This window comes from Mesoplodon bidens (genome assembly GCF_964165515.1).
Source record: "Mesoplodon bidens genome assembly, chromosome: 12".
In the NCBI taxonomy this organism is placed as follows: Eukaryota; Metazoa; Chordata; class Mammalia; order Artiodactyla; family Ziphiidae; genus Mesoplodon; species Mesoplodon bidens.
The window spans coordinates 86,150,889-86,174,437 of NC_138168.1; the positions used below are offsets into that span (position 1 = coordinate 86,150,889).

A 23,549-nucleotide genomic window follows, 5' to 3' on the forward strand; every position below is an offset into this window, starting at 1 on the left:
TAGATTTCTGGCTGTCAACACAAAGAACACAACCTGAAAAGTCACACAAGTCACACTTTCCATAGTTGTTCTGAAGACCCACCAGTTGTCCAGGGACTTAGTTGACCTGATACTGCAAGTTGAACAAAAGTTTCCCCTTGAGGAGGAAGAGGAAAGAGAAGGAGGAGAGAAAAGGGAGAAGAAGGAAGGAAGGAAGGGAGAAAGAAAGAAAGAAAGAAAGAAAGAAAGAAAGAAAGAAAGAGGCTTCCTTGGTGGTGCAGTGATTTGGAGTCTGCCTGCCAATGCAGGGGACACGGGTTCAAGCCCTGGTCCAGGAAGATCCCACATGCCACAGAGCAACTAAGCCTGTGCGCCACAACTACTGAGCCTGCGTTCTAGAGCCTGTGAGCCACAACTACTGAGCCTGCGTGCCACAACTACTGAAGCCCAAATGCCTAGAGCCCATGCTCTGCAACAAGAGAAGCCACCACAATGAGAAGCCTGTGCACCACAATGAAGAGTAGCCCCCGCTCACCACAACTAGAGAAAGCCTATGTGCAGCAATGAAGACACAAAACGCAGCCAAATAAATAAATAAATAAATTTACTTAAAAGTAAAAAGAAAGAAAGAGGGAGGGAGGGAAGGAGAGAGAGAGAAAGGAAGGAAGGAAGGGAGGAAGGGAGGGAGGGAGGAAGGGAGAGAGAGGGAGGGAGGGAGAAAAAGAAAGAGAGAGAGAGAAAGAGGGAAGGAAGGAAAGAAGAAAGAAGGAAGGAAGGAAGGGAGGGAGGAAGAGAGAAAGAAAGAAAGAAAGAAAGAAAGAAAGAAAGAAAGAAAGAAAGAAAGAAAGAAAGAAAGAAAGAAAGAAAGAAAAAAGGAAAGAAGGAAAGAGGGAGGAGAAAACTGTGAGATGCAATGAACAGCATCTTCCACACCCACACTCTCCATTGGCTGCCATCCCATGCACAGTGAAAGCCAGCATCCTTCCAGAGGCCACAGGCCTAAGTGAACTACTGCCCCAGCCCCCAGCCCCTCGCTCTCCAGCCACGCTGGTCTCCTGGCTATTCCTGGAAGCCACCAGGAGCCCACCCGACCCCAAGGCTTTCGGGGAGTGATCTTCCCCGGGATATCCACTCCCCCCGCAAATCCCGACTGCAACACCACAGGGGACCTCTGTCTTTTAATGTTACCCCCATGTGGGCCAATGACGGCACACCAATGTGCAGTTAATAACTATGTTCAAATAGTTTTTGAAAATACATTGAGTACTTACTAGGGGTCAGGCACTGTGCTAAATGCTGCACATGAATACCTGTCCAGGGTATTCTCACCCTATGTTGCAGAAGGGGAAACGGAGACTTAGAGAGATCAGGTAACTTGCCAGCGGTCGCACAGGCGGCAAGGGGATGAGCAGGATTAGAGCAAGGATTCAAATCAGGAACATCTGTCTCCGAAGGTCAAGCTCTCAACCACTGTCTTACACGGCTCACCCATTTAGGAAACTGAGCTCTACAAAACGCCAAACGAGTGCGGTGTGTGTGGATAGCACTTCAGTGGTCCACCCAGTCCAAGAATGACTGCTAGGGGATCTAGCAAAACCTAGGGAACAGGTGCATTGCGTCTCCTTTATCATAATAATAACAAGGAGGAGGAAGCAGATGAGAATGCAAAACCTTCCACTTATGAAGGATTTCCATGGGAGGTACCGAGCATTATGCTTCAGACAAACTCCTATAAATATTACTTCTTGGTTTTTATAAACATTGGTCAGCAGAGAGTTTGGGGTTTTACTCTGAGAACTATCTGAAGTGCAGATTATATATTACAAAGTACAGGCAGGTCCGCACCCCTTCACTTTGTCAGTTGGCTTGCAGGGGGGGAGGTTTAGAGAATAAACTACAATGTGCACAAGCAGAAGGCCGTTCACTCTACAAGGAGGCAGCCCTAGAGGCAGGAGGACACATGGGCTTCCCCAGAGGGCAGTTCTAGGTCTACTTCAGCCTGCAGACAAATGGACCCTTAAAGTCAAGTTGTAGGCCATGGACACCCGCGATAATTCTCACCAGGCAAGTGTCTTTAATGAATCTTACCAAATGCTGTTTGTAGCCATTTTTTTAAATCTTAGTAAAGAGCCAGAAATGTCTTGAAACATTTTAACTTTCAAGAAGTTTAAAGCAATTGAGCTATGTAGAGTCGTTAGCAACAAGCCTTGAAAATGACAGTTTAGGGACTGCCCTGGTGGCACAGTGGGTAAGATTCTGCGATCCCAATGCAGGGGGCCTGGGTTCGATCCGTGGTCAGGGAACTAGATCCCACATGCATGCCACAACTAAGAGTTCGTGAGCTGCAACTAAGAAGACTGCCTGTTGCAACTACGACCCAGTGCAACCAAATTAATTAATTAATTAATTAATTAATTAAATTTAAAAAAATAAAAAGACAGTTTAGATTTTCAAAGAGACTATCTTATGTTCTCTGATAATAATTAGATGTCTACTAAGACAGCTCCTAGGGCTTCCCTGGTGGCGCAGTGGTTGAGAGTCCGCCTGCCGATGCGGGGGACGCGGGTTCGTGCCCCGGTCCGGGAGGATCCCACATGCCGCGGAGCGGCTGGGCCCGTGAGCCATGGCCGCTGAGCCTGCACGTCCGGAGCCTGTGCTCTGCAACGGGAGAGGCCACAACAGTGAGAGGCCCGCATACCGCAAAAAAAAAAAAAAAAAAGCATTATCCTATGGGATAATGCTTTCTACTCCACTTTCCACAACTAAAAACATGTGCGATCTAAGTTGAGAAAAATGTTAGACTAAAATATGAGAAGAAATATCTAAAGGAAAGAGCGGTTGAAGTTGACCATCGCTAGATGTCAAGCCCTGTCATAAGCATTAGTGATACAAAATGAATAGAGACCAATTGCCACCCTGGATAAACCCCAAGCCTTGTGGAGAGAAGAGATCTAGAAGCAAATAGTTACCATATAGACCAGCGAGTAGCAGGACAGAGAGAGGGGCAGATAGAGGGCAGGGGAATGACCAGTTTGGCCTAAGGTGTCAAAAAAAGGCACCATTACACTAAATCTTATAGAATAGTGGATTTTCCCAAGAAGAGAAATAGATGGTGGGAACAAGTGAAATATTTAAAGAAGTAAGAACTGAGACATAGAACCTACACAAATCTGATTACCTTCTCGTGGAAAGAAACTCCTTGGCAGGAAGTGGAGAGAGTCAAATCGAAAAGCAACATCATGGTTGACACCCACACACGGTTGTCCTCAACTGCGGTTGGTGAAAATGTCTGAAAACTGAATATGGCATCCCGGTAACCTAAATAAATCAGAACAAAGGATTTGGGGAAAAAAAAAAAAAAAGGAGCATGAAGCCTGACCTCTTGCCTAAAGGGAATTATTTTTTTGTGAGTAAGAAAGAGAACTGCTAACTGTGATTGAAATCCGCATACCTTAGAAACTGGCTGCTGGCTAATTTAGAGGCTTCCTGTTTGGAGCCTTTACAAGACTCTGCATGCAGGCTAAATACTCTATCCATATGGATCAGATTCGCAAACAAAGAAAGGAGTGTTCTTCCCTGCATCACCATTTCCACAGGCTCTGTGATGCAGGGAACTTCTAACTACACCATGGCAGCTGCTAAGGGAGGGAACGTGATTACTCAATGCAGTGGTCACTCTGGACTGGGTCCGTCTGCTGTAGAGGGCATCACTGGAACAAGAAGTGAAACTTGAACGGTATCTGAGGGTTACGGGATAGTGACACACAACTGCCACTGTTCTGACTCCGAAGGCCGGCTAGAGTCTGTGTAGGAGAATGCCCTCGTCTGCAGGAAATACAAAGGACTCGGTGGTGATGGCACCTCACAACAGCAACTAACTCTCAAAATATTCTGAAAAAGCTAAGAGTCTTGTACTATAATTGCAACTTTTAGGTAAATTTGAGATGGTTCCAAAATAAAAAGAATTTTAAAGTTTAAAACTTTAAAAAGTAAAAGGTTATCTATTCTCAAATGAACAAGACTAACAAGGTAATGTTGCTCCTTTGGGGTGGGGAGGGAACCCTTAATACTGTTCCAACCCACTCTGCTTTCCCGTAAGTCCTGTTTTTAGCAGAGCACGGAGGGGAGAAAAGCATAGAAATACTGCCACCTACTGGTGTAGTGCAAATATATTTAGGGTAAAGAAAAAAAATCCTGAGGTTTCCTCTGGACAGGAGAAAAAGAAAGCTTTTTATGGGGATTGACTTTTAAAGGCTGTTGGAGACCGAGGCAAACAGGCCCTTTAACCTTGAGGCCTGCATTAGAATGAAATCTGAGACTCAGAGCAGATGACAGACGGCTCTCTGGGTTTCAGATGTGTCCTGGGCGAATGGGGAGTTTAAGAGGAAGGGTTACATTCAAGGGGTACAATAGAGACACAAAATTTTTCACTCCCCATCCCAGCAAACCTGGAGAAGATGAATTCTCTAGGAAAAAGAAAAAAATGGGCAAACTAGCTCTAAGAATAGATACCAGGCCAGGCCCCAAGGAGAAAAAGACTGCTAACAAGATCTAAGGCAGCTCACGGGGAAGCTTTGTGGGAACTGAACAGATGCAGCTCCCCCCTTGGATTTCAGCCCAGTAGGCACCCTCCTGGCCTGACACCCTCGTAGGACACCCTTATGGTGGGGTGAACATTTAACCATCTACAAGTTATTTTGTTAATTTTTTAATTGCATTTCTACAAAACTAAACATACTCTGACTGTATGATCCAGCAAGCACTCCGCTTGGTATTCTCCCAAATGAGTTGAAAATCTGAAACCTGCACGAAGATGTTTATAGCAGCTCTATTCGCAATCGCCAAAATTCAGAAGCATTCAGTAGGTGAAGAGATAAATAAACTGTGGTCCATCCAGACAATGGAATGTTACTCAGCACTAGAAAGAAATGAGCTCTGAAGCCATGAAAAGACCTGGAGGAAGCTTAAATGCATTTTAATAAGTGAAAGAAGCTGATCTGAAAAGGTTACATAGTCACGATTCCAGCTCTATGACATCTGGAAAAGGCAAAACCATGGAGAGAGTAAAAAGAATCAGTGGCTGCCAGGGCTTTGGAGGAAGAGGATGAATAGGTGGAACACAGAGGATGTTTAGGGCAATGACTCTATTTTGTATGATACTCTAATCTCTAATCGTGGGTTCATGTCATTGTACGTTTGTCCAAACTCAGAAATCACATAAACCAAGAGTGAACTCTAATGTAAACTATGGACTTCAGGTGATGATGATGTGTCAGTGGTGGAAAGGCAGGGAGTATATAGGAAATTTCTGTACTTTCTGCTCAGTTTTGCTGTTAATTTAAAACAACTCTAAAAAATAAAATCTATTTTTAAACACTCCATCTCTATTTCACCAATAACCATAATGACAACTGAATATAACCAAACTAGAAAGAATAATAGACGATCGTGTGTATAGTTGCCCACATCTTTTCAGCATTTGAGGTGTTACAATTCATGTGTTTTGAGTTAGATTTTAACATGAGTGGGAAAAGGGAGCTCCTTACAAGTATTCAATTAAAACAAAATTGAAGTATTAATTTCTTCTATTTCCTACTTCTATAATGAGGAAATATGCAGATCTTATACTCAGTAAAAAAAAAAAAGAAGAAAGAAAGAAAAACTAGAAAAACAAAGTTTGTGCTTAGTTTAAAACCTCAAAAGGCTGGAAATTCTCCTTAAAATTCTTGAAGTACAAATGTCCCTTAAACTGAGATGAGGTGTTTGAGTATATGAGAAGATTTTATACAGTTGTCTTAAAGATGTAAACTTATTTCCTCTATCAGATTTCTTGAATCATTAGGACTTGACCTGTTTACAGTAATATTATGATTCAGACAAAGATCCACTACTCACGTGGAATGCTGAGGTACTGAAAAAAAAATGAGAGAAAGCGCTTAAAGAGATTAGAGACTGCTGTGAACTGAACTGTGTTCCTTCAGAATTCACAGGTTGAAGCCCTAACTCACAATGTGACAATATCTATAGGCAGGGTTTTTAGGAGGTAACTAAGGTTAAGTTAAACCCTAAGAGTGGGGTCCTAATTAGATAAAACTCTAGCCTTATAAGAAGAGGGAGAGAAAAAGATGTGTCTCTGCCCTATGAGGACACAGGGAGAAAGTGGCAAGCTAGGAAGAGGGCTCTCAAGGAACCGAATCAGCTGGCATTTTGATCTTGGACTTCCCAGCCTCCAGAACTGTGAGAAATAAACTTCTGTTCTTTGAGTCAGGTCTATGGTTTTTTTTTTTTTTTTTTTTTTTTTGCGGTACGCAGGCCTCTCACTGTTGTGGCCTCTCCCTTTGCGGAGCACAGGCTCCGGATGCACAGGCTCAGCGGCCATGGCTCACGGGCCCAGCCACTCCGCGGCATGTGGGATCCTCCCGGACCGGAGCACGAACCCGCGTCCCCTGCATCGGCAGGCGGACCCTCAACCACTGCGCCACCGGGGAAGCCCCAGGTCTATGGTATTTTGTTATGTCAGCCCAAGCAGACTAAGACTGACAGTGTTAACTTCCTAGTGGAAAACTTATTCCATGAAGACAGCTACAACTCTTAAATTACCAGGCTCTATGTCCCTGTATCACTCCAACCTAATGAATATTAATCAAGATATTATATTTGATTTACATTTAGTTCAGAAGGATCACAAACTCTGGAACCAATAGGAAGCACAGAGAATTTCTAGTCTGCGGGGTTTCAAGCTGCATTGTGAAGACCCCCTTAGGGCCTGCCACAGGAAGAGGAGAGCTGTGCATTGAGCATCACCTATACCCTAGACACAGGCCCAGAGATTCAGCTATGAATGGCCTTGACGATGCTTACATGCTAATGGGGAGATGCAAGTAATAAACAAGCAAAGGAATAAGTAGCCAAGAGAATTACAGACTGTCCTAGGAAGGAAATACATAGGATTACATGGGTCCAGGAGGCCTCTGTGTGGAAGGATGGCCGTGGGAAGAAGAAAAGAATGACTTCCCAGGGGGTGGGAACAGCAGGGGTAAAGTCCCAAAGGTACAAAGGAACTGGGAAGGGACTTGGAAATGCAGAGTCCAGGTCTCTGGAGTGTGAGAAGTGAGAGGTGGTGATGTGAGATGAGATTGAAATGCAGGGAAGAGCCAGACCGTGCAAGGCCTTGAAGGTCTTGGTAAAGAATTCTAGACTTTATTCTAAGAGCAAAGGAATGTCACTGGCAAGTTGTCAGCAGAAAGAGTGGACACTTCTCAGATTATTCCGGTGTCTACAAAGAATGAAGTTCTAGGGAGGTAAGATGGAAGCTGAAAACCCATTTAGGGGGCTTTTTGGAGAAACCATTTTGGAGGAAATGCACGTAAGAGAATACAGATATGAGGAAGTTATATTTTGAAAGTAGAAATGTCAAGAGTTGCTGCTAAATTGGATACAAGAGTGAGGAAGGAGAAGACTCAAGAGTAACTTGAGCTCCTCGAAGGTGATTCAAATGAGCAGGCAGGATTGAGGACCATTTGGTTTAAATAAAGGAAAGACATTTAATAGTTTTAAGTAATAAGGAGAGGAACCAACTGTCTTTTAAGATTCTAGTCTTCAAAAATTGGAGAAGAATTCTGATTATCCCATTTGGGACAGGTGACCATCACTAGAAGGTGGACCTTCACTGGAGGTATGAGTTTGTGATGAACATCCCCGGCAAGATGACAAATGTTCACCAGTGTCCAGTACACACTGGACGTGGCGTTGGGTCATCAGGGGTGTGGGACAGAACCCTTAATGCGGCAGTGTGATCTGAGGATGAGCAGTGAGAAAGTACTGTGACTACGACACCTTTGGGAGTTTGTCTCGGAAGAAATAATGAAGCCCATTCCCCGAAGATCTGGGTTGATACGTAAAGGAACAGGAGGCACAGCTGACGGAGAAAGCCCTGAAGGAGGGGCATCTCTCTGGGAGAGGAGGTTGGGATGCACAGCATGAGAAAATGGGCCCGAGCATACCCCACGCAAACGCCAGAACTTGCTCCCAAATATCCCATTTTTTCTGAAATTTCTCACTTTCAACCCCAAGGAAATACTCATTTGCTTACAGGACTCACGTAAAGAATCATTTTTGGTTTTTTAACTAATTTATTTATTTATTATTTTTGGCTGCGTTGGGTCTTCGTTGCTGCGCGCAGGCTTTCTCTAGTTGTGGTGAGCTGGGGCTACTGTTCGTTGCAGTGCGCAGGCTTCTCATTGCGGTGGCTTCTCTTGCTGCAGAGCACGGGCTCTAGGCGTGCAGGCTCAGTAGTTGTGGCTCACGGCTCTAGAGCACAGGCTCAGTAGTCGTGGCGTGTGGGCTTAGTTGCTCCGTAGCATGTGGGCTCTTCCCGGACCAGGGATCGAACCTGTGTCCCCTGCATTGGCAGGCATATTCTTAACCACTGTGCCATCAGGGAAGTCCCAAGAATCTTACTCTTTAAGTATTTGGTGGGTAAGTCTAAAAAATTAGAAATTAAGGGCTTCCCTGGTGGTGCAGTGGTTGAGAGTCCGCCTGCTGATGCAGGGGACGCGGGTTCGTGCCCGTCCAGGAAGATCCCACATGCCGCGGAGCGGCTGGGCCCGTGAGCCGTGGCCGCTGAGCCTGCGCGTCCGGAGCCTGTGCTCCGCAACGGGAGAGGCCACAACAGTGAGAGCCCCGCGTACAGTAAAAAAATAAATAAATAAAATAAAATTGGAAATTAAAGTCACACAACCTTTCCCATCTGATTCTTCTTTTTTTTGGCGGGGGTAGGGGATGGGGGGAATCTCAGTTTTGGCTTCTCCCAGGCATTCTCCCAGAAAGGCTTAACCAAATAAAAATAGGCTTTTTAGGAAAAAATTGCTTTGTAAGCAGTTTTACGTTTTGGTACTGGGGAGGAAATGAAAGGTGTTATTAAAACATGTAGATGGGGCCTCCCTGGTGGCGCAGTGGTTGAGAGTCCGCCTGCCGATGCAGGGGATACGGGTTCGTGCCCCGGTCTGGGAGGATCCCATACGCCGCGGAGCGGCTGGGCCCGTGAGCCATGGCCGCTGAGCCTGCGCATCCGGAGCCTGTGCTCCGCAGCGGGAGAGGCCACAACAGTGAGAGGCCCGCGTACAGCAAAAAGAAAAAAAAAAAAAAAAGCATGTAGATGGAGAAGTAAATCAAAACATTGGTGGAATTGTTTTAACAGATCTGCGTATTTCAGCTTTTTCCTAAATGAAGACACTTCCCCCGGCCCCGACTTAGAATGTACACATTAAGGTATTCTTTCAGAATATAACGCACTGTTGTGGAAAGCACACCAAAGCAGGCAGAGGACCCCAGAACAGGCCACTAGAGTCCCAGCTACGAATCTGTCCCTGAGTCTGTATCCTCTCTGCCTTCCCTGCAGGGTGGCTGAATCAGACAAGATAAAAACTGAGAAGCCATGTAAAACAACTTCTATGATAGCTATACTTAACAGTGCTCATTTCATGCCAGACCCTGTAACACAGAGAGGTCAGATTGCTCAGAATCCCAAAGCAGTAGAGAGATTGGCTGTTTCCTGTCCTTTCTGGGCACAGTAGAGCTAAACTCTCTTCCCCAGCCTTCCTTGTGTTTAGGTGCACTGCGGTCACCAGTAAAATATGAGCAGACACATAGGCACCACCTCTAGGCCTGGCCCATAAAACTTCATACACGTGATCTGCATGCTGGTTTGCACTCCATAGGCTCAATGACGGTGACAAGAGCTCCTCAGATGGCACTTACTGGGGCGGCAAAGCAGTAAAAGCTAAAGAGCCTGGATCCCAGAATCACTGTGAGGAAGAAAGCTCCGATGCTAACCAGAAACACTTACACACTTTACCTGAGTGAAAAAAAATCTATTGTATTTGAGCCATTATATATTTGGAGTTTGTTGTCAAAGCAGCAGTTTGTTTGTTACCCAAATTAATTCAAATACTAGGACCTTGAAGTGGGTACTGTCCCAGCCAAAAAAAAAAAAAATTCAAACTATGTGGCATTGGCTTAGTGGCCAGTGAGAAAATTGGTATCGGGAGCTGAAAGTTGGAAAACCGTGTTTCCCAGTGGCAGATCATGCGGTAAATCTGCTTCCTGCAGTAATGTGAAAGGCACAGCCACTGCAGCTCTAGAATGTTCGAGAAGAACCAGACTGACCCTGTGTGTTGGCTTTTATCTCCCCCTTTAGCAAGATGTCATTGGTGCCTTCAGGAAAGAACTGGCCGGTCTGCAAGCAGAAAGGAAAGGAAGTATAGTTCAGAAATGTGGGTCCTCAAAGCCTGGGAAAGCTGACTACTTCTAAATCCCAAACAGTAAAAGATGTTAAGACTGAAAAAGGCTTTGAGCAAATGCTCAAGTCTCAGCCCCAAAGCAAAGATGAAGGAAGCTACCTTTAGCTCAAGGTAGCTGCTCTTATGTTGACGGGGTAAGGAAGCAAGGATAAAAATTACTCACATCTACGTGGATGGACCCAGAGTCTGTCACAGAGTGAAGAAAGTCAGAAAGAGAAAAACAAATACCGTATGCTAACGCATATATATGGAATCTAAAAAAAAAAAAAAAAAAAAGGCTCTGAAGAACCTAGGGGCAGGACAGGAATAAAGACGCAGATGTAGAGCATGGACTTGAGGACATGGGGAGGGGGAAGGGTAAGCTGGGATGAAGTGAGAGAGAGGCATAGACATATATACACTACCAAATGTAAAATAGATAGCTAGTGGGAAGCAGCCTCATAGCACAGGGAGATCAGCTCGGTGCTTTGTAACCACCTAGAGGGGTGGGATAGGGAGGGTGGGAGGGAGATGCAAGAGGGCGGAGATATGGGGATATAAGTATACGTATAGCTGATTCACTTGGTTATAAAGCAGAAACTAACACACCATTGTAAAGCAATTATACTCCAATAAAGATGTTAGAAAAAAAATTCCTCACATCTAGTAAAAAATTTTCATTGTGGATGTTTATTGTGGATACTGGCACATAAAACTGGCTGCAAATGGGTTAGAACCCCACAAAGTTTTTAAGGCCAATGTATTGCCAAAGAAACGATGGAATCAGACTAAAAATGTTGTTCGCTGTTTGAGTTTTTAAATAACCTTCAGACCTCTCAAACTTGTACTGGTAGAAAACAGGTCTTGAAAGCTATGCATTCTCCAAGCAGAGGAAACTGCCCATCACCTCCCCTAGATGAACCATGGAGACCCTCCAAATTAGAGTCTCCAGAAGGTGGAGCCACAGTCATGAGAACCATGCACAAAAGAATTCCTCCCAGAGATAGAATTCATATGCCTTCTGGGTTTTTAAATTTCAACTACTTATCATTTATTATTCCTTTCCTACAGTAAAAATGATAAAGCACTGCAAGATTATAAATGTTTTGACACACATACTTAATACAGACCTCCTTTGATGGTTAACAGATTCTTTTATTAATAATCAAAAAGCTTCACACTTACAATATGAAAATAAATGCTTCTTTAATGAATAATTAAATGAAAACTCTCCAGGACCTTACAGGATTTTTAGTATGTACCATGAGTACCTTAGAACACAGGGTATTAGCTTGCTGGGATCATTAGGGTATGACTGAAAAAGAGGGACAGTAATTTATAAAACAGTTACCGAACAGCTTTCCCAAACAGTAGTTCCCCTGAAATTAAAACAGGAAACAAAATTTGTATTTACACCTAGTTTTAGATATGACTGACAACATACATCAATCTTAATTTTATGATTTTGAGGTTACTTTTTAAAGGCACTCCACAGAAATTCAAATCTCATTTTAGAATCATCAATCTGAGATGTGTAATAAAGTTGTAACTTCTCAATATCAAAATTTAATTATTACACAACAAATACTATTTCACAGACAGTATTTGTTCTGCATCCTGTTCCCCTGCAGCACCAATCATGCTAAGATTTTTGAAGCACGTCTATGACTACAGCAGGCACTGCTGATTCAGTCACAAAAATCCTTCCTGGGTGAACAGTACTTGCTCTTTCCAGAAGAAACGGTTGTTTTACCTTTTCTGTTTCTTTTCTATTATGAAAAACAGGGCTAAACAGAATCTTATAGAGTCTCATTTTCTGCTGGATGATTAAAATCTCTACTCTGTATGTAATCTTAGTCTCTTAAAATCCAAAAGTGCAGTGGAGGACAGTATGCTTTCCCTTGTTCTCACATGATACAATCAAAGCAAAAATAGAGCCCCATAGAAATTTCAACATTGAATTTTTTTTTAATCTTAAAGCTTAATGAGAGTCCAAAAGCTTTATATAAGTCAGTAGTCTCTGTATATCTTTGTTAGTTCATGATCTAGAAGACTACTTGTATTCAAAAGCCCATCTTTCAAAAAGGTCCTATTTTCTCAATGGTCTGTTTACAGAGTTCACTGCCTTGTTTATAATATATAGGCATATATATGTGTGTATAGCATATATGTAAGCAGCGGTCACACAGCTGCCTTGTTTATATACACAAGCATATATATGTGTGTATAGGATATATGTAAGCAGCAGTCACACGGCTCTCAGTTGTGCCCCATTAAAGCTATTTTACTGTGGTATAGAAAGGAGAGCAATCATAGTCTCTGAAGTGTTTTCAATCCACAAGCACACACACATACACAGTCAACACTAGTCTCATCAATGCTGTCGACAATTCAGAAAGCCTAAATACTTTTCTAATTGAATTCTAAAAGAAAAGTGCCTTGAATTTAAATTTTTTAAAAAACTTCAGTCTTCAATATTGAAACTGCTAACTCACTCCATTTTTCCATGAAAAAAAAAATAGGATAATAAAGTTAGGGGGAAATTTTTTTAAATGAAAAAATAAACTTGAGAAAACACCCTGTTACTAAAATAGGTTTAAGAAAAAACCTACATAGAGAAAATATTCCAATAGAAGGTAAAACCTCTGTGGGGTATCAGAATGGCATTACCTGTAATCATCAGATTAGAAAGAAATGAAATCTTCAGTGACAGAACTGTAAAATACATTAGGAAATGTCCAGCTGATAAAATACTATACAGCTATTAACGATAAGGAGAGAAGATGATGAAGAACATGGAACACCTACACTGTGAAGCCAAACACAGAAAGAACGCTGCTGCACTGAACAGCTCCATTCGCAAAAACTCAACAGGAATGTAATTTGACTGCCCTGTCACTATATTAGGGATACGGTTTTCCCTTTACTGGAAAAACCAATAAAACAATATAAAGCTTCTATAGCGCTTGTACATTTTCCAGAAGAAACAAAAAACATCAAAATGGATGAAATAACTCAAAAACAAATCTTTGAAAATAAATGTTCCTCAGAGAGGCATGCTCCTGACTGCGTCCTGAAACCAATTTGTCTTTCGTTACTTGGGAATGCAGGCCCTGACCCAGGCCTGGTTCTCTTGAGAGGGATGCTCCATGAGCAGGCCCAAAAGAAGAGGGGCAAGTGTCTGGCCAGCAGATTTGTGGCCCATCCCTATCACTGACTTTATTAACTAGGCCCTAATTTGTCCACTCTGAGCACTTAGACAACACACATTTCTATGTTTGAGGACAAAATTTCACAAAAGTCTTTTTCTGTCTACAGAAAAATTCAGAGGCACTACTATTTCCTTCTCATAATAAAGCAATTCTCAATCAGCAATCAAGTATATATATATATATTTTTAATGACAAAATGGTTAGTGTTAACCCTGTATAACCCGTGATCATAAGTAACTAAAGACCCCTGGGTGATATCCACCAGAAGTAATACTGGGCAGAGGATTACTTGCAAAAAGAGCAATTTTCAATAGAAAACTGAATATTTCCCTTGGGAAATAAAATTAATATTTTATTATTAAACAAATGGGGCAAAAGACCAGATTTTCTGTAACTGCAGTAGAACAGGATTAGAAAGGCTTCCTTAGACATCCCAACAGTATAGGGATGAAACATTCTTCATGGTTTTATGATGAAAATTATAATCTCCTAACTATTGTAGCTCTCTGAAGAAAATGTTCAATCACAAGATTAAATTATACAAAGCATTTAACATTTTCAAACAGCTGCCTAATAACAAGCTTTTAAGAGAGATTATTCACAGCACTAAATTAAACTAAATGTTTATCAAATATTTGAATAAGCCACACTCGAGAAGACTACAATGGAGCAGCTTACTGGTCTATGTGGTTCTCTGCACTACTACAAAAATAGTCATAAAGAGCTTGACGTACTCAGTGTAAGGCTGGTGTTTTACTTTTTGCAAGCCACGTATCTCGCAGCTACATTCTCCCAGCTGATTACATTCCAAATGGCTTTCAGGTAATCAGGCCTGACATTTTTATACTGAAGGTAGTAAGCATGCTCCCACACATCAATTCCCAGCAGTGGAATAAGACCTATTGGAAAGAAGGGGAAAGAAACAGAAACACTGAATTTCACTCCAAAACACTGCACCTTCTCGCTTTAAACTTTAATTATCCTATGCACACAAAACTACCCTTTACAACATTCTCATCCATTTTTCAGTTTCTTATGTAACTAGGAAATTTGCATAAGAATACATATCCTAGAAAAAGATTTTAAACTTCACTCTTTGGAAGAAAATGTGATAAATAGTAAAAATAATTAAAACAGACTTGGGAAAATCAACTAACCACAGTATTTTAACAGCTATTCTTAAAATATCAACAGATTTACCCAAGAGCCAATTCTCAGTGGTCCTCACTAGGGGTCTCAGGAAGGGTGTGTTCTCTTTGTGGGTGTGGCTGAGGACCTTCCAAAGGTGTTGAGCATTTGGGGGAGTCTATGGAAAACTCCCCTGGGCTGATGTCAGTCACAGAGAATACAAAGCCTTTACGATTACACATATGTATAGCTGAGTCACTTTGCTGTAGAGCAGAAATTAACACAACACTGTAAATCAACTCTACTTCAAATAAATAAATAAAAGCGTTTATGAGACAATATAAAAATTAAGTTAACAAGGAAAACTGAGTAAGGCTTAAGAAAAAGATACATTATTTAGTTTCTGAAAAGTGTGTGAACAAGTAGTTAAATCTATAAAACATTCATTTAAGAAACCTCTCCAACTGAAAGCGCTCCTCTAGGAAAACAAGCATCAACAAGCATGTCTAAATCAATTGTGAGGTGCGCCACTAATAACTTATAATTAAGGGAACAAAATTTATACATGATATTCCCCCTAAATAAATCACCATAACTTTCATTTATCTTTATTCCAAAGGGCTTTCTTCAAGCAGGAGAGAAGAAGGTGTTGCTAGGACTGACCTGCCAATCACAGCCTCCTCGGTCAGGTATCTGACTCTCAGAGCACTCAGGGCTCACACATCTTTGGTTGCTTTTCCAAATTCTGTGGCATCTCACTTTCCCTAAAGAGCTGTTTAGATTCTGGCTAATCTGAACATATCCAGGTTAGTGAGTCACGTAAGCCAGTCCCCTGACGTGTGTAGAGGTAGAAAATATGGCTGAGACCTACTGCTGATTGATGCTAAGGTATCACCTCACATAAAAGTTCCAGCAAACTGCTGGATCCTTATGACTATTTCCTAAAGAGCTTCTACTTCCATATGGCTCAACATAAAAAAGGATTTGGTGAACCCAGCCTGCAGCTTCTAAGCCCAATCTTTTCCTACGCCAAAAAATCCTCAGGAAGGTAGATGTCTGGAAACCTGAGCTCTGGTCCCAGTTTGACCACAGGTGCTCAGCAGAGGGGTTGAGAGTCCAAGCTCTGAAGTCAGACTCAGCCTATGTGTCTTTTCCTCCTTCATGTTGTTTATCTAATTTTAGTTTTATATTCTAGTGCATATAATTATTATGTAGGCTGATACGAATTCTCTGTCAAATTAAGCAGAGTTTATGTTTAAAACGTGTTTTAACATATCTGTAAAACTACATGTGCTCATTTTATAAAATATCAAGGACTTGGAAAGATTTTTGCTCCCACAAGACTCTGGGTATCATCTACTAAGATCTGTTCAATTTAGTACGTGCTCAGCGTAGGTTTAAACACTGCTAGTCTTCCGTATTTCACAGTAAATGCTTTATAGTGAACCATCTCCCCCGAATAAACGTGTAATAATTCTTAAGCCTAACCTGTTGTTCCTTGCAGGGGATCCTGATTAGAACAAGCAGCAATCTGTAAGCGTCCCTGTTCCTTACTGAAACCGAGCCAACCCCAGCCTGAGCCTTGGACACCAACGGATACGGCGGTCAACTTCTCCTTAAAGTTCTTGAAGGAACCAAAGTCACGTTTGATGGCTTCCAGCAACTCCCCTATTAAAAAAAAAACCAAAAACCACTCACAAATGAACAGATGGCAACAATTACAATAAAATATTTTATTATATAATATATATCCCAATATTCTTGTCACATGGCCCCAGACACAACTAGAAACACATGGAAAACACTACATGACCCAGTGAGCCTACAAAACAGGGTTATTCCTGTCCTGACACCAGGGTCATAACATCTCACAATTTTAATTTATGTTTGTTGCTGAAACATGTTAGAGGGATTTCTTCACTCACAGTGCTGTTTCCATAAGGAAAGAAATAATATTTTTCATTAGCTTTCTTTTTTCCCCTCAACAGAAGATTTTACTTTGACTTCTACCCTACCTACTCTATGTTTCAATTTGGGAATAAAATGTTATGGGTGAGATTTGCTTCTTCTCCAAGGCAGCCTAGATCTTTCCTATCTCAATTATATCATTTTAAAAAGACTGATGTTGGGGCTTCCCTGGTGGTGCAGTGGTTGAGAGTCTGCCTGCTAATGCAGGGCACATGGGTTCGAGCCCTGGTCTGGGAGGATCCCAGATGCCGCGGAGCAACTGGGCCCGTGAGCCACAACTACTGAGCCTGCACATCTGGAGCCTGTGCTCCGCAACAAGAGAGGCCACGATGGTGAGAGGCCCGTGCACCGCGATTAAGAGTGGCCCCTGCTTGCCACAACCAGAGAAAGCCCTCGCACAGAAACGAAGACCCAACACAGCAAAAATAAATAAATTAATAAACTCCTACCCTCAACATCTTAAAAAAAAAAAAAAAGAGTGATGTTGCCTATTAATGAACTAAGGGTACACTTTAAGAGTTATCACCCTTTTTATTCTGTAGCAATACAGAATACAATTCGAGACTGAGCACATCAACTATATCAACTAGGCCCAAAATATCACTTCTCTTACTTTATTGGCTTAAAAGTAATCATCTGTTATAAGCACGAATGACGGAATAAAGGGGTACCAGATAACACAGCATGGCAGAGTACCAAAACCTGCTGGCAGAATACACGTGTATTCAGGTATTCTGGTAACTCACAACACCTCAAAAGTATTAAGTCACGGTCTGAAGACCTAACTCAGAAAAAATAAATTGTCCAGCTTCCCATACTTATTCCCCCATTCATCTTTACTTCCAAATGAAATTGCTTATTTCAAGTGCACAAGATGCCTTCTAGAACATGATTAAAAACAAAAAAATGCCACAGAAGCTTAAGGTACTTGCCAGAAGAGCAGAAACAAAGGAGGAGAGCTATATTTACACCCCATACCTTCCCTGGGGTGGGGAGGATAATTAAAGTTCTGGGTCTCTGCGTGCTACATAGGAGGTCAAGTAAACAAGCAGTGAACAAGATCATCAGCTCTGTACTCCCTTGCTACCTGCAGTTGTCCTGGAAAAGCTAATTTTCTGGGACAACTGACTTTTTATCAGTTAGGAAGAGTAGTAAAACAATAGCAAAAGGCACTATTCTATAATAACATTTAATTTTTAAAACAACCATATTATTATCCCCATAGCATATAGACGAAGAAAGTAAGGTACAGAATGGCTAACATCTTGTCCCAGGGCCTAGAGCTAGTAAGTGAAAGCTCATCTTTTCTAAAAACGAAGTGTCTCAGTCTTTCCCTAATGTACAGTACATTTCAACTGAAAGATGACACTGTATGTGATATTGTGTGTGTGTATAAAATCTGACGATATAATTCCCTGAATGTATTCTCCACTCTTGCATGTGTCCCTTTGAAAGTTACAACTTTGTTGTACTGCTTGCTGTGAAAGACATGCCATTATGATACCTCAGGGAGAATTAAGGTAACTTAAGAAAATCAAGTCATTCCTATCGTGCACAAAACGTAGCTAAGGTTGTACCAATCTAAACCAACCTTCGGGTTCTCCACCACCGTTAGGGCTCAGATTTGTCCAGAAAATGCTATGATTGATATGGCCTCCACCGTTGAACTTTATTGCAGACTGCAGAGCTACCTGAGCTGTAATATCACCTGAAAAGTTAAAATAAAAACACATTTTTTAAATTCTTATTTTTTTTGACCATTCTATATACACTATTATTTTTCTTTGTAAAACATCAGATAGGGCTTCCCTGGTGGCGCAGTGGTTTAGAGTCCTCCTGCCGATGCAGGGGACGCGGGTTCGTGCCCCGGTCCGGGAAGATCCCACATGCCGCGGAGTGGCTGGGCCCGTGAGCCATGGCCGCTGAGCCTGCACGTCCGGAGCCTGTGCTCCGCAACGGGAGAGGCCACGACAGTGAGAGGCCCACGTACCCCCCAAAAAAAAAAAATCAGATAATTGGACCATTGTAACATCCCTATTGGTCCCCAAATTTCACAATTTCAAGACTCTACCCAAAAAAAAAACCCTTCCCCAAAATATTTGTCCCAGTGGATTTTCAGTTCAATTAATAATGTACCAAACAACTAGTGAGAAGCCAGCAGGGGTGGCAAAGCTAGTAGAAAATTCACTCCTGGGCTTCAAAGAACTTGGTTTTCTTGGGTAGAAAAGATTTCAGTAAATGAAATAAGAAAGAACAAACACAGAAAATAGTGGAATGCTATAAAATAGATGGTTCCGTATACAGACTACATGGAAAATGTTCAACTCCCATTTTCTAGATAGACAACCATCCACTGGGAAATACTTCAATGTTACATTAACAAAAAACTCAACTTGTTCAAAGCTGAACCCCTGATCTTCAACCCCAAAGTTACTCATCCATAGGCCTTCCCCACCTCAGTGAGTGCCAGCTGTTTTCTCAGGACATCTTTGATGACGCGGTTATTTTTCACGCTAGTCCTCTCACACCCCACATCAGCCCACCAGCACAGCCAGCTCCGGAAAACATCCAGAACCTCACCCCTTCTTCCTGCCCGTGGTGCCACCAGCAGCACCTCCCCCTTGCACTCGTGCCCCTCTCACTGGTCCCCTGCTTCCACTCCTGCCCCTACAGTCTATTCTCAACACAGCGGCCAGAGGGCTCCTCTAGACCCCCATGGCACACGGCCGGTCAAACCCCTCTGCAGGCTCCTCTTCTCAGAGCGAACCCCAAGTCCTTACGATCCGTACAGAGGTGCACATCATCCGACCCTCTGACCCTCCTCGCTGGCCCAGCTCCGGCCACCACGGCCTCCTGGCACTTAGGCGACAGGCCTGGCGTGCTCCCGGCTTAGGGCTTCCACTGACCACTGAGGCCTTTGCTGGAACACTTCCCGGAGACAGTCTCATGGTTCACTCCCCCATTTCTCCTTCAAGTCTCCACTGAAACGTCAACCTTATCAGAAGGCTTCTCTAACCACAATGTAAGATGGGCAATCCCCGCCCCGCTTCCAGACCACTTCCCCTACTTTGTTTTTCTCGATAGGACTTCAGCCCCGGCACACTCCATATTGACTTGTTCATGGGTCTCCGCTAGGAGGAAAGCTCCAGCGAGGACAAGGACTTTTGTGCACTGCCGTGTCCCCGAGGCCCAACAGACTGCCTCACGTGTAGCAGGCACTCGTGAATGCTGAATGGAGTTCCACGGAAAGAAAATTCTGACCTCTATACTTAAAAAGAATGTCATATTTGAAGCTGTTTTTTCTACCTTGCTAAACATGGAGGCAAAACAAAATATTTTTCTTGATGCCTTCAAGAAGCTACAGACTAACGGAACTATTAGGAAAAATGGGAATTCCCTTATTCAGTAAGTATTAAGTTCTTATGACTCACAAGATGCCAAGAGGCAAAGTGAAGGGCACAGAGAACCACTGAGATCTCTGCCCTTGGGGAGCTTGTGTAATAGCAATACACGTTCCCTATTTCTGTTGTTGGGACACACTCCAAGAACACACGTAAGAAAAGTCGCCTTCTGAAACAATAAAACCTCCAGTTTTTAGCAATTCAGAAAGGCGGAGAGGACCAATGATATCTGAATACACAGATAATCTTTGAGAGTTCTGTTTAAGATGTCAACTTTTGTTGTCGTTGTTATGTTTATAAAATAACTTTCTGACAGATCAGTGTTTCCCTTACTGATTTTTCTTGGAGAATCACCCTAAAAATAAAGGTAGGCTTTATATTGTTTTTTAATAAGTCAACAATAACTAAATATTTCTAATGGGAAAGAAACATGTTTCTTGAGAACTAGTTTAATCACAATCTCTTAAAGTTTACTTAATCATTTTTTAAATTTTAATAGAAATTTTGGGGGGGTTAATATCTGCTTTTAAGAACACTTTTCTGAAGCTCAACATTTTCACTGGTTTTATAGCCAATTTTCTCTGTTGAATACAATAAAAGTTAAGTACTTTTGTTTGAAAAGTATTTACGTACTTAAATGCGATAAGATTGATGATGTTATTTTCCTTACACTCTTTTTTCCCAAATTTTCAAACATGAAAATTTAACTCCTTAATGATTTTTAAAATAATGTTTTAAATAAAAGAAAGCTCTACAGACACTCATTAACTTATAGGCAATACAGTACAATATAATATAGTAAAGCTTTTTTTCCATTGGCTTTCATTAAACAAGCAAAGCTTTGATTGCACAAGAAAAGGACTGAAATTAAGCTGTTTTTAAAATATTGAAGAGACGGGTTCACGGATGTCAGATGTTGTCATGCAGCAAACAGTTTCACAATTGGGATTTATCCCAGCCTCTCCCCATTACCACATTCTTCCCGCATTTGTTTTTTCCTAAATCACAGAACCTCTTCCCGTACTCAGAACCTTTTCCTTTACCGTATTTGTGGTCCCTCTGATGATCACAAGTAAATCTTTCAGAATGTGGTAACTTCCTCTTCTTTTTGTTTACCTATTACCTCACACACAACCAGACTGAAATACTACATTTTTCCACTAGATGTCCCCACTCAACAAGATGTCACAGTCTAAAAATTCACTCAACAAATTTCACAGGACTGAAATTCGATAAAAACATATTTAAGAAAAAAAATACACCCTTAACTGAGCAGTTTCAGCCATACATATAGCCTAGAAACACGCCTGTCAATTATTTCCCTCGTGCAAACCACTAACATTACTAACATTGACAGATTCAAAGTGTAATGCTATTTTGTATAGAAAAGTTAAGACTTCGCACTCCCATACACGCCCCCAGATGCAAAACACAAAAAAAGTCCACGCACGACTGGTTTTGTCACCTGAGCTCCTTTAAAAAACAAATACCAACTCCGTATTATACTTTCACTGAATTCCAAAGATTAGCAAATAAATACAAGCCTGTCTCAGTCCCCCCACGAAACGGCTCTTCTCCTTGTGAATTCTGCTCCCTAAGTCAACGCGCGAACACGTGCAGCGGTCCTACTGAAAGCAGGGGTGGGGCTTTACGCAGACCCGCCTCGCCGCCACGGTTCCCTGTAACTGGTTTCTCGAAGTCCGGCCGCCCGGCACCCACCTTTCTCCAGCGCATCCCGATATTTCTCCTCGGCGATGTTCAGGTTGTTCACGTAGGCCGCGTGGTGCTTGCTGTGATGCAGCTGCATGATCTGCGCGTTGATGTGGGGCTCCAGGGCGCCATAGTCGTACGGCAGGTCGGGGAGGCTATGCTTCCACCGGGAGCCCAGAGCCCCCAGGCCCGGCACCAGCTTCCTGCTCGTGCTGGAAAGAAAGCAAACACAGCCCGATCAGCTGACGCGGGCAGCAACCGTTAAGCCGCGTGCCCGGCTCCGCAGACCCGGCTAGAAGGATCTGCGCCCCTGGGGGGCCTTCCAGTCGTTGGCCCCCTCGCCGTCCAGTCTTTGCCATTAAACTAACGCTGCGGTCCAGCGCCTCGGCGGCACCTGGACGCGCTCGGCGGACACCTGCCCTCAGGCCCGGCCTCCCGCCACGCCCTGCGACGCCGGGTCCCCGAAGGTGCCCTGGACCCCGCGGGGCCGGCGCGAGAGGGGAGGCAGAGCGGGAGGCGGTAAGGGGCAGCGGCGGCCACCGCGCCGACCCGCCGAGGCCACCGCCCGCGCCTCTTCGCCCGTGGGACCAGGGCCGCGTCCCCGCTGCGCACGCCGCCCGGCGCCTCACCTGCACGCCGCCCGGCACAACATGGTGGACGCCGCCCGCAGGCCTCTTGGAGCTCCAACCGCACCACCGCGCTGACAGCCGAGGACGGGCTTGAGTTGCGGGCTGCGCAGCAAGTACACCGCCGCCCCCGCGGCCCCGCCCCCTGCGCCCGCCTCGACCCCGCCCCCTGCGCTCGCCGCTTCCAACTCGGGGGCACAGGGGGAGAAGGGCCCCGCGCCCGCGCTCTGGGCCCAGGGAACGCGAGGAAGGGAGACCCGGAACTTTCCCCAGCGGCCAGACGAACCGCGGTGCCCCTCTGCGCGTGTTTCTGGGCGTATCGCCAAAGGAAAGGCCGCCGTCCCCACGCCGTGTGAGATGGTCCGGCCCCAGGCTCCGCCCCGCGAAGGCACCGCCCAGCGCTGCCTGCAGGTGGAGATTCAGCTTGCGCATGCGTGCGAGGGAATTGTCGGGAGCAGAGTCCCCGCAGCTTCCGTGTGGTCGTGGGGGCGCAGCCTCGGGGTCCGGCGACACCCCCCCACACACACACGCCGCGGAGGAAAGACTCGTGGTTCCCTGAGCGGCCTCGGAGCGCCCCAGCGGGCCTGTGAGGCCCCCCAGGAAGGCGGGCCCTGGCGCTGATATGGTGTAGGGCCAGTGTCCCTCCAACCACTGCCCGCAGTGACCTTTCTTTCCCAGTGAACTGACCTTGGAACCTCCGCCAGGCCTGATAATAGTGTTACCGTGCACTCACGACGTGTCAGGGACTGCGCTGCAGGGTTTACAAACATTTATCTTTATTTCACCCCAGGAGAGGTATCGTTGATTCCAGGTGACGGTTAATGAGCTCAAGGAGCTTGATGAGCACGTTGCCCTGGTCACACCGTTAATAAGTGAAAGAGTCAGGATTAGGACTCAAAGTTCATACTTTCTTGATCACCAGGCCTTAGCAGTCAAGTCTCGAGTGCTTGTTGGGAGAATATAAAAGAAGTGCAACAGAGGCTTCTTTCCTGCAGTGTCCTATATCTAATGAGCTGTAAGTATCAAATGCTTTCTCAACAATTAACAAAACAATCCTGCATTGTGTAAATCCTCCCTGTAAAGAAGTTAGGAAAGCTTTACACTGTGACTGGCCTGAGTTGGGCCTTTACTGAATAGAATAAAATGAAAGGAAGCAGATAATAGGTGCCGAATAGAGTTTCAGTTACTTTCCTCCACCCCCTTCACAACCCTCACCCCACCCCTGCCCCAAAGATGACTAGGCTT

The 23,549-nt window shown here is 43.8% G+C and overlaps 1 protein-coding gene across 3 annotated transcripts; it reads right to left on the minus strand.

Annotated features, from left to right (window-relative positions):
* Nucleotides 1-3,280: 3,280 nt before the first annotated feature.
* On the minus strand, nt 3,281-22,448 carry SOD2 (superoxide dismutase 2). Of its 3 annotated transcripts, none has more exons than XM_081250640.1 (6): nt 22,308-22,448; nt 21,688-21,890; nt 18,159-18,275; nt 16,088-16,267; nt 14,206-14,370; nt 3,281-3,297 (listed from the first exon to the last, which is right to left on the minus strand). In XM_081250640.1, the coding sequence occupies exons 1-5, from the start codon at nt 22,328-22,330 to the stop codon at nt 14,225-14,227; spliced, it is 669 nt and encodes a 222-aa protein (XP_081106766.1). In that variant the 5' UTR covers nt 22,331-22,448; the 3' UTR covers nt 3,281-3,297; nt 14,206-14,224. The 3 variants fall into 3 exon arrangements, with proteins under 3 accessions (XP_081106766.1, XP_081106765.1, XP_081106764.1); XM_081250639.1 differs by lacking the exon at nt 3,281-3,297 and adding an exon at nt 11,449-11,638; XM_081250638.1 differs by lacking the exon at nt 3,281-3,297 and having other exon boundaries at nt 11,449-14,370.
* Between the last annotated feature and the right edge of the window lie 1,101 nt (nt 22,449-23,549).

Bases quoted from the DNA above. Each gene is read 5' to 3' on its own strand.
- SOD2 (XM_081250640.1), bottom strand. From the start codon at position 22,330: ATGTTGTGCCGGGCGGCGTGCAG. The intron at 18,276-21,687 runs GTGGGTGCCGGG...TTAACTTTTCAG, and splicing joins TCGGGATGCGCTGGAGAAAG to GTGATATTACAGCTCAGGTA. The intron at 16,268-18,158 runs GTTGGTTTAGAT...TTTTTTTAATAG, and splicing joins CGGTGGTGGAGAACCCGAAG to GGGAGTTGCTGGAAGCCATC.